This window comes from Phocoena sinus, chromosome 7 (genome assembly GCF_008692025.1).
Source record: "Phocoena sinus isolate mPhoSin1 chromosome 7, mPhoSin1.pri, whole genome shotgun sequence".
NCBI classification, from domain to species: domain Eukaryota; kingdom Metazoa; phylum Chordata; class Mammalia; order Artiodactyla; family Phocoenidae; genus Phocoena; species Phocoena sinus.
Window position 1 is genome coordinate 38022038 of NC_045769.1, and position 10685 is coordinate 38032722.

General features: G+C 41.1%; 1 protein-coding gene across 1 annotated transcript; it reads right to left on the reverse strand.

Moving 5' to 3' along the window:
* Nucleotides 1–291: 291 nt before the first annotated feature.
* Nucleotides 292–2570, reverse strand: MARS2 (methionyl-tRNA synthetase 2, mitochondrial). The gene has a single exon (XM_032638448.1). It carries the CDS (start codon nucleotides 2538–2540, stop codon nucleotides 759–761), a length of 1782 nt encoding a protein of 593 aa, XP_032494339.1. The 5' UTR covers nucleotides 2541–2570; the 3' UTR covers nucleotides 292–758.
* Nucleotides 2571–10685: the final 8115 nt, after the last annotated feature.

Below are 10685 nucleotides of genomic sequence, written 5' to 3' on the forward strand. Positions count from 1 at the left end.
TTTCTATTGCTTACTATAAAACAGCAGTGGTTGCAGTTATCCTTATTTTAAGGAAAGCAATAAAATTTTTTCTTTAAATTTAAATTTTGCAAAATTAGGAAGCAGAAAACCTATTCTAAATATTCTGAAACCTCAATGTTAAGTAATTAAATGTGTGAGACTAGAGCCATCTACTGGTTAAAGTGTAATGTTACAAAGCACAACTACTGGATTATTAACTAGCAAAGCAGGGAGTCATGGTTGTTAAGAATTGAGAATATAAACATAGGCAAAAATCATCTAGTCTAGGACACTGGTTTTTAAAGGTTTAATGAAACAACCTCTTTTTAACCGGAGACCCAACATATATAACAAAGTAAAAGCTGAGGGAGGGGGTCTCCAACCTCCACACGCACTAATTTGCCCAGCAGAGGCCAGGCCAGTGAAAAACAAACCATGAGAGGTAGTCTGGGCAAATAACTGTGGTTTGGACAGAGGCACAATGAGAAGGAGTAGTATCAGCCAAGTTGTCTCTTACCACCTTTCCCCTGGAGACATCTTAGAGACACTGGGGTGCAAAGGACAGTGGTTAATGGACACAGAGAACTGAAGAGTAGGGAGTAGGCTCCTGAAAGGCTACAAACCTCTTTTCACAGGGACATTACTTATGTGCTCATTTGATGCAACACTTCAGAAAGCATTAGTATAACTTTCCTGAAAATGAAGAATAAGAAAATAAGATGTTTGCTTTTTTACCACAGCTAATAAGAACTGAGTTTCTAGGTCTTATGGGTTTTTACCAGCCAGGCCCTGGACTGGTCCAGTCTTGGAAACAAGACCCCAGTTTCAGGTCCCAGCCTCCTCCCTTCAAAAGGGCATGGATGTCCATAGAATCGAGGCAAGAAATGGAGCTCTCCAAGGCCCCTCTCTGTGGCAGAGACCCCCAACCTAGACAGCAGCTTGTCAGCTAGGCTTGGGGTGACAGGCTGGAGCAAAGTTCCAAAGACTCGCAAACATTCCAAGGCCACATGAAGCACAGTACCCAGCCAGGGAGCATCCACTGGGCTCTCCCAGTTCAACTTCCATGGTGCATGCCTTTGGACAAAGCCATTAGTTTGCCGGACACAGCTGGATACTGCCTCCAGGGCCTTATAGATCTGAAAGTTATCATAGTGGTCTGCCACCTGCTTGGGCAAAGTGGCCACTGCGCTCACCAGAGCATAGTCCTCTGCCTGAGCACGACCTGATGGCCCCACCAGCCCTGGCTCACTGGGAAAACAGGTAGTGCAAAAAGCCGGATAGGTCCCAGAAGGATTTATTCTGTTGGCAGTGCATCGGTTCAAGAGACCTCCCAAAGCAAATGCCAGCTCGGAATCCAACAACTTAACCACCTTTTCACCATAGTAATCACAGTCCCAGTTGGGGACGCCCTGACGAAGGAGAAAGTAGCGGAAGCCATCCACAGTATAGCGGTCAAGGCATGTCCTGGGATCCACCACGTTGCCCAAGCTCTTAGACATCTTTTGACCACAGACTGTCCAGTGGGAGTGAACATAGATGCGGTGTGGTGGGCTCATGCCGGCCCCTAAGAGGAGGGCAGGCCAATAGATAGCATGGAATTTGAGAATGTCCTTGCCTATGATATGAGAGGTGGTGGGCCACCAAGATTTGAACTCAGCGTTTGGGTAGCCAATTACAGTAAGGTAGTTGACCAAGGCATCCAGCCATACGTAGATGGTCTGCGAATCGTCCCCCGGCACCGGAATGCCCCAGTGCAAGTGGCTACTCCTTCGAGAGACGGATAGGTCAGGCAGCTCCTCTTCCAGCCACTGAAGGACTGCGTGATGGAATGGCTCCGGGGTGATGGCCTGAGGGTCGCCCCGCAGCCACCGCTGGAGCGGCTCCCGGAACTGGGAAAGCCTGAAAATGTAGTTTTCTTCCTTGGTCCAGGAGACGGGATGCCCGCTCTCCAGAGATACAGGACACAAATCCCCCGACGGGCCGGGCTGCCTGGTGACCTTGGCTTCAGGCAGGAAGCACTCGTCGGAGGCGCAATACCAACCTTCATAGAGCCCCTTGTAGAGAAGACCCCGAGCCTTCAGCACCCCCCAGAAATGCTGCACAGCCATCCGATGCCGGGCCTCAGTGGTGCGGATGAAGTCGGTGGAGGAGATGTCAGCCTCCCGGAAAAGCTGCTGGAACTGGGCAGAGACTCTGTCGCACAGCTCGGACGGAGCCAGGCCCGCAGCGGCTGCTGCCTGCTGAATCTTGAGGCCGTGCTCATCGGTACCAGTGGAGAATCGCGTGGTGGCGGCGCTGGGAACTCGGAGGCGATGGTGTCGGCACAGGGCGTCAGCCAGTAGCGCCGAGTACAGGTGCCCGATGTGCGGCGCCGCGTTCACGTAGAAGATGGGTGTGGTGAAATAGGCGCGCGCGTCGCGGGTATCGTCCCGGACACCGAGAGGGTCCGAACTGTAGTGGCGTAAGCTAAAGTCCTCCAGGAGCGAGAGCCTACTCGCCCCCGTGCGTCCTAGCAGCCGAAAGGCAGAAATCCGCAGCATGATGCCTGCGGAGCTGAAGCGGCGGTGGGGGCGTTCTGGAAGCACGTGTGAGGGGCGCATGCGCAGCCGAGCCGCACCGCCGCTTCCGTCCAGAGAGCCAATGAAGTCCGGCCCCGAGCGCCGGCCCTCCGCCGCTCCGCCCGCTCTCCCCCTCCGTGGGCCTCGGTTACAGCGGTTGTGAATTGCGGGAGCGAGCAAGAACGATAGCTTAGAGGAACTGGCTGAAGGAGAGGTTATGAAGCAGATAAATCTTTATCTTTCTATATCATACTGCGTGTCCTGCTTTGTAATTTTATATTTATGAATCTGGTTTTTTTCTCTAGACTGAGTTGCTTGTGGGCAAGAATTTTGTATTCAGGCATTTCTGAAACACCAGCCAGTGGCTGGCACATTGCAGGAGTGTGCCCTCTACGTAGGCTCTGGTAAACGTAGGGATCTGAAATATCATATACATTTCCTCTCAGAGCCTAGTGGGCACAATAAATCCAAAAGGGGGGGGGGAAGGGAAGGAAGAAAAACAATGACCTAAAGCACTTGAGTGAAGGATAAGAACTGAAAAAGTAAGAGAAATCCTTTCTCTAAACGCAGTTTTTGTTGAATCAACAAAAGAGGTAGGCTTGTGATGTTCCCAGTCTTTGCAAAGATTACTGAGATCCAGAAAGCTGGAATGCAGTACGTTGTCACTCTGCACCTAAGGAAAAAGCAGTCTTCAAATTTATTTCTCAATGTTGTTGTTAGTAATATTCTTTTTAAATCGTTTTGAAGTTCTTCTAGAGCAGTGTTTTTCAAGTTTGCTTTAGTAAGGGAACCCTAGCTCTTTTCGAAAAGGATGACTCGGGAGCCCAGAATTGGATTAATATTAATCCTTGCTTCTTGACATACTCTCATCTTTGGTCTATCTTTTTTTCCCCCATTTAACTTAATAATTAAAATAATAATAATTTAGTAATAAAATAATTTTATTTGATTAATTTAATAATAAAATTTAATAATAAAATGGAATGGAACACCTGTGACCCCACAAGCCAACCTAAGAACTAGAAGTGGTTCTCTAAATGTGGTCCCAAAAGAACAGCATTAGCAGCACCTGGAACCTTGTTAGAAATGCATATTCTTAGGCCCCACACTCCCCTCCTGAATCAAAAACTCTGGGGGTGGTACCCAGCAGTCTAGGTTTTAATGAGTTTTCTAGGTGATTCTGATGCACACCAAAGTTTGAGAACCACTGAACTAGGAGATTACCAGTGATTTAGATCTATGTGCTCTGTTTCTCCTTGTCTTCCTGTCTTCCTCCCAGAGGTAATCATTGTCCTGAATTTTGTACTTTTGCATTTATGTTATTACATATAAAGTATGTCTAAGCAACATATTGTTTAATTTTGCTTGTATGAAACATTCTAAAAAAGGATATCATGGGAATTCCCTGGTGGTCCAGTGGTTAGGACTTGGCAGTGGCTGCAGTAGCTGGGGTTCAATCCCTGGTCCGGGAACTAAGATCGCAGAAGCCACACGGTACAGCCAAAAAACAAAAAAAGATACCATACCACGTATAGTGTATTCATGTTTTTGCCAGTAACTAGTTAATTCATTTTGACTGCTGCATAATAATTTATGAATTGAGACATATGGTAAGTTGGATCTGATTTCCGTGGTGATATAGAAAGTAGACCAATCAAATGCTCTTTAGGATTTACAATAGATACAACAAATATCCTTTGGCTACTTAGTTAATGTGCTATTTGATCCAGCAGTTTAAGAAGGGCAAGAGAAGGATAGGTAAAACTTAAAACTGGAGGGTATGTATGGTACCCTCCAGAACTACGAGACAAACCCAGTTTAAGTATCTGAGAAATCAGTTTCTCCAGAAATTTTTTTTTCTCCCCCAATTCTTTTTTTCACCCTTGTCCATGGAATCAATTCTTCAATGTACAAACATGCTATTTTTTCTCCCATCTTAAAAAGAAAAAAATTCTCAATCTCCACTACTGCTGCATTTCTTTCCTCTCCTTTATAGCAGAGCTTCTTAAAAGAAATGGCTGGTAATGCACACTTGAGTGGTTCAAGTTTTTTGCTCTTAGAAATCGTACTGCTATTAATTTTCTCATCTACATATATCTCCTGGTACTTATATGCTAAAGTTTCTCATGGGTGTATACCTAGGAATGCTATTGCTTGATCGTAGAGGATGTGAAAGTTCAGTTTCACAAGATAATGCTATTTTCCAACATGATTAAACAAATTTACATTCCCATCAGCGACATACCCTTAAAGAGGTCTCCCTAATTCTTGATATCATCTACTTCTTAATTTTTTGTCAGCTCAACTAAGTATAAAATGAGTTATCTCGCTAATATTCATAGAAACACTAGTCTCAATAACCAAAAGACAGAAACAACCCAAACATCATCTTATAACTAGATAAACAAATGTGGTATTGAATATAACCATGCAGTGGAATATTATTCAGCCATACAAAGTACCGAATGAAGTACTGATAAATGCCACCACATAGGTAAATCTTTATTTTTTTAATTTATTTATTTTATTTTTGGCTGTGTTGCTGCACGTGGGCTTTCTCTATTTGCAGTGAGTGAGGGCTACTCTTCAATGTGGTGTGCAGGCTTCTCATTGCGGTGGCTTCTCGTTGCGGAGCACAGGCTCTAGGCGCGTGGGCTTCAGTAGTTGTGGAACGTCGGCTCAGTAGTTGTGGCTCACGGGCACTAGAGCGGAGGCTCAGTAGTTGTGGAGCACGGGCTTAGTTGTTCCGCGGCATGCGGGATCTTCCCGGACCAGGGCTCGAACCCATGTTCCCTGCATTGGCAGGTGGATTCTTAACCACTGTGCCACCAGGGAAGTCCCTAGATAAATCTTTGAAAATAACCAGACACAAAAGACCATATGTTTTAGATTCCATTTATATGAAATATTCAGAATAGACAAATGCACAGAAACACAAAGAATATTAGTGGTTGTCAGGTGCTGGAGGAAGGTTGGAATAGAGAGTGAATGTTTAAAGGATATGAGTTTTCTTTTGGGGGTAATAAAAAAGTTCTAGAGCTAGATAATGATGATCATTGTAAAACACTGTGAATGTACGGTTGACTCTTGAACAGCATGGGTTTATCCACTTGTATGCAGATTTTTTTCAATAAATACATACTACTGGGGACTTCCCTGGTGGCGCAGTGGTTAAGAATCTGCCTGCCGATACAGGGGACACAGGTTCGAGCCCTGGTCCAGGAAGATCCCACATGCCACGGTGTGGCTAAGTCCGTGCACCACAACTACTGAGCCTGAGTGCCACAACTGCTGAGCCTGCACACCTAGAGCTGGTGCTCCACAACAAGAGAAGCCACCGCAATGAGAAGCATGTGCACCGCAACAAAGAGTATACCCCACTCGCTGCAACTAGAGAAAGCCCGCGCGCAGCAACGAAGACCCAACGCAGCCAAAGATTAATTAATTAATTAATTTTTTAAAATTATCTTTAAAAAAATAAATAAATACATACATACTACACAATCCACTGTTGGTTGAATTCACAGATGCAGAACGACTGATACAGAGGGGATACAGAGGGCTGACTATAAAGTTATACTCAAATTTTCCATCATATGGAGGGTCTGTGTCCCTAACCCCCATGTTGTTCAATGGTTAACTGTACTTAACTCACTGTACACTTTAAAATAGTTAAAATGGTAAATTTTTTACTTGAATTTTACTGCAATAAAATGTTATCTCACTTTGGTCTTGATTTGCATTTCCCTAAATAGAAGTAAAGTTGAGGATCTCTTCATATATTTATTAACTACATATGTTTCTTTGCCGGTGAAGTGCCTATTTATATTTTGTGTCTATTTTTATATTGGCTTGTCTTTTTATTTATTTGCAGGAGTTCTTTACATATTCTTGATATTGTTCCTTCAATGGTTGACAAATATCATCTACCATTTTGTATCTTGTCTTTTCACATTAAAGAGGCTTAATGAATAGAAGTTCTTAATTTTAATATAGAATTTATCAACATATATCTTATGGTTGTCACCTTACAATTAATCATTTAGGACTCTTTTATGATTATCTTTTTGCCTTAAAAATACTCTTAGTACTCTGATGTCAATAAATATTCATATTTTCATATAAAAGTATAACAGTTTTGCTTTTGATGTTCAAGTTGTTTCTGTAGAATTAAAATTTTTATATATGATATGAGATGGGGATCCAATTTCTTCTCCATATAGATAGCCGATTGTCCCAGCACCATTTCCCCACCATCTACCATGCCACCTCCATCATATGTTAAATTTCCACATATGTATGTTCCCGTTTCTAGGCTCTTTATGCTATTGGATTGGTTAATTTGTCTATGCCTTGCTAAAAATAGCTTTAATTACTATGGCTTTATAATAAGTCTTAATATATAGAGAACTAATCTCTCCTCATTCTTCTTCAGAAGTATCTTGGACTTTCTTGGCCCTTTTATCTTCCACATAAATATTAAAATCAACTTGACAGATTCCATGCAAGAAAAAAAAAAGCCTGTTGGGGTTAAGGTCACCATTGTATTAAATCTATAGCTCAGTGACAGGTGTTAAGAGCTGAGAGGGAGATATACTTACAGTATTTTTTGCTGTTGTTGTTGGGGGTAGGAGTTTATTAATTTATTTATTTATTTTTGCTGTGTTGAGTCTTCATTTCTGTGCGAGGGCTTTCTCTAGTTGTGGCAAGCGGGGGCCACTCTTCATCGCGGTGCACGGGCCTCTCACTATCGTGGCCTCTCTTGTTGTGGAGCACAGGCTCTAGACACGCAGGCTCAGTAGTTGTGGCTCACGGGCCTAGTTGCTCCGCGGCATGTGGGATCCTCCCAGACCAGGGCACGAACCCGTGTCCCCTGCATTGGCAGGCAGATTCTCAACCACTGCGCCACCAGGGAGGCCCTAAACTTAGAGTATTAAGTGTTCCTAAAAATAACTATGCATATCGCTCCATACGCTTAAGACTCCTTTAATGCTGTTATAGTTTTATAATTTTCTAAGTGCAAGTCTGGCTTATATTTTGGTAGATTTATTCCTAGAAACAGCATAGTTTATCAATAATGTAAATGGTGTCCTTTTCTGAAAATTATAATTTTCTTAATTGTCTGTTACTGGTATATGAAACTGATAAAATCTTAAGATATTCTGTTTGAAGAAAGAGTGGCAGGGGGACCCAGAGCCCTGCCTGCTCGGCCTCCCCACGTGATCAAAGCCTGCTCTCTTCACCAAAGGTGGCACCTCTTTGGAATCAGAAGGCTCTGTCATACATAGTTTCAAAACTTCTGATCTAGAAGAATAAATAGTTAAGAATAGTCAACATGTTTTAAAGAATAATAATATTGTCAACTGCTGGACATTGAAAGATTATAAAGCCATAAAAAAATTTTAATATGTAATGCTGAGAAGCCCAACTATAGAACAAAATGAAAAGTCAAAATATAATTCTTAAAAAAAATTTAAAAAATAAAAAATATATATATAATTCTTAGTCTATATAACTATTACGTATGTGATGAGTGTAGGATTTCTAATTATTAAAGAAAGAATGGCCCTTTCAATAAGTAGTGCTTTCAATAAGTCATTACTTAGGAAGTTTGACTACATTATGAAACTAATAGTACTTTAAATAGCTAAAACTCAATGCTGGTTTGCTAGCTTGTTAATTCTGGAGAGGATAAACTGGCTTTTTCATCTTTGTGTCCATGTAGTGCCTTACTATATAGTAGGCACTCCATAACACTGTTTAATTTATTTTTTTGGATCAGAGCCACATAAAATAGATTGGATTTAAAAATTACTATTATGCAAAAACTTTTTTCTGTAGGGAATGGGTTGAATGATACATATTATCTCTTTTTTTTTTCTCTTTTTTTTAAGAAGATGTTGGGGGTGGGAGTTTATTTATTTATTTATTTATTTATTTACTTTTGCTGTGTTGGGTCTTCGTTTCTGTGCGAGGGCTTTCTCTAGTTGTGGCAAGCGGGGGCCACTCTTCATCGCAGTGCGCGGGCCTCTCACTATCGCGGCCTTTCTTCTTGCGGAGCACAGGCTCCAGACGCGCAGGCTCAGTAGTTGTGGCTCACGGGTCTATTTGCTCCGCGGCATGTGGGATCTTCCCAGACCAGGGCTCGAGCCCGTGTCTCCTGCATTAGCAGGCAGATTCTCAACCACTGCGCCACCAGGGAAGCCCCATATTATTTCTTAAAAGCTTTAAGACTTTGGTAAACTCAAGTGTTCCAAACTTGAGTAGTTACTATGAGAATAATATGCTACCAGTTATAGAGAATGTTTTCATAAGGTTCATTCATTCATTCAAGGACTAAGTGAGCTCATACTAGAACACAGATAAGAACTGGTACTATATCTCCATCATATCCAGCCACATAAGAGTCTGCACTTGGGGAAACCCCCTTTACAATACAGAACTAAAAGCTGTCCCTGAAATCTACAATTGGCAGCAAATGTAAATCAATACTGAAATAATGACCAATGTTAGAAAACATTTATTCCAAAAATTTATCCTAATTACTGTAAGTACTCAATATACGACAAGCCTGGGGACACACGATTAATAAAAGATTTTCTATGAAAACAAATGTAGTTGTGACAGCTGGATATCAGTGTGCGGGGGTGCGGAGAACAGACTTAGATCCACATCTTATCGTGTGTAGTACAATTGCCAGATACATCAGAGTTAAGCAAGAAGTAAGGGTGTGATGACAGTGAAAACTATTCTGTATGATTCTATAATGGTGGGTGTATGTCAATATATGTTTGTCAAAACCCATAGACAGTACAACACCAGGAATGAACCCTAATGTAAACTATGGACCCTGGGTAATAATGATGTGTCAGTGAAGGTTCATTGATTGTAACAAATGCACCACAATGGTGCTGGATATTAGTGGAAGGTTGTGCATGAGTAGGGATAAGGGGGTATGTGGGAACTTTCTGTACTTTCTGCTCAGTTTTGCTGTGAACCTAATATTATTCTAAAATATCAAGCTTATTTATTTAAAAAACAAAATAAAAAAACAAAAAACAGACATTTGTTTCAAATGGAGAAATATGTTATTGAAGAAATGTACATATTTCTGGAGATGCAGAAAATTTTTTGACTAAAAGTGTTTGTCTAAAAATGTACAAGCATTAAAGAGGCATGGAGCAAATACATGTGATAACCAACAAAATCTTACTGCCCAAAATACAGTTTTAAAGGAAAAAAAAAATCTGGGACTTTCCTGAAGGTCCAGTATTAAGACTCCATGCTTCCAGTGTAGGGGGCACGTGTTCAATCCCTGGTCAAGGAACTAAGAATCCCACCTGCTGCAGAGTGTGGACAAAAGAAAAAAATAATAATAATAAGGTTAATATCTTAAACAGTTTATGGCCAACCACATATTTATGTAAGTAATGTAAATGAATTATTTACCCGTTAGAATACATTTTCTCTGCTTATTACTTTCTAACTGATTTCCTTGTATGTAAACTCTTTCCTTTGACCATTTATGAAGTAAAATCTAAGTGTTCAGGAAATAATCCAATGTGGAGAAAAAAGTAATCTTTATAAAATTCTTTACCATGAAACTTTGAAAATAGCCAAAATGCTGCTTGTTAAACATAATATTAATACAATGAAATCCCATATAATTGTTAAAATAGAGGGAATGTGTGCCATATGGACATGGAAATGTGTTTTGAGACATCATTAAGGGTCAAATAAAATTTTATTTTGTTGGATTTTTGGAGAGAAAAATGATTAAGTGATGGCTTAGTTGTGAACAAAAGGAAGTGCAGTTCCTTTCACTAGAGATAAAAGAAATTCTTTAAGGACATAATAATGCATCCTATTCATTCATTTGTTCAGTCATCAACTCAACTGGACTACTGCAATACTCTCCTGAATGACTAGTCTCCCCCCATTCTTGCTCCTATTAAGACCATCTTCCTCAAAGCAGCCATAGTAACCCATCAAAAACACAAACTTATGTCACTTGCCTATTTCAAGCTCCTCGTTTGAATTTTCCATTGGATTATTTGATTCTCATTTGCTGCCTACAAAATAAAGTCAAAATTCCTTTTATGCAGCATATAAAACCCATTACAACTG

What these genes read in the sequence shown, in the direction of transcription:
- MARS2 (XM_032638448.1), bottom strand. Translation starts at nt 2,540, where the DNA reads ATGCTGCGGATTTCTGCCTTTCGGCTGCTAGGACGCACGGGGGCGAGT.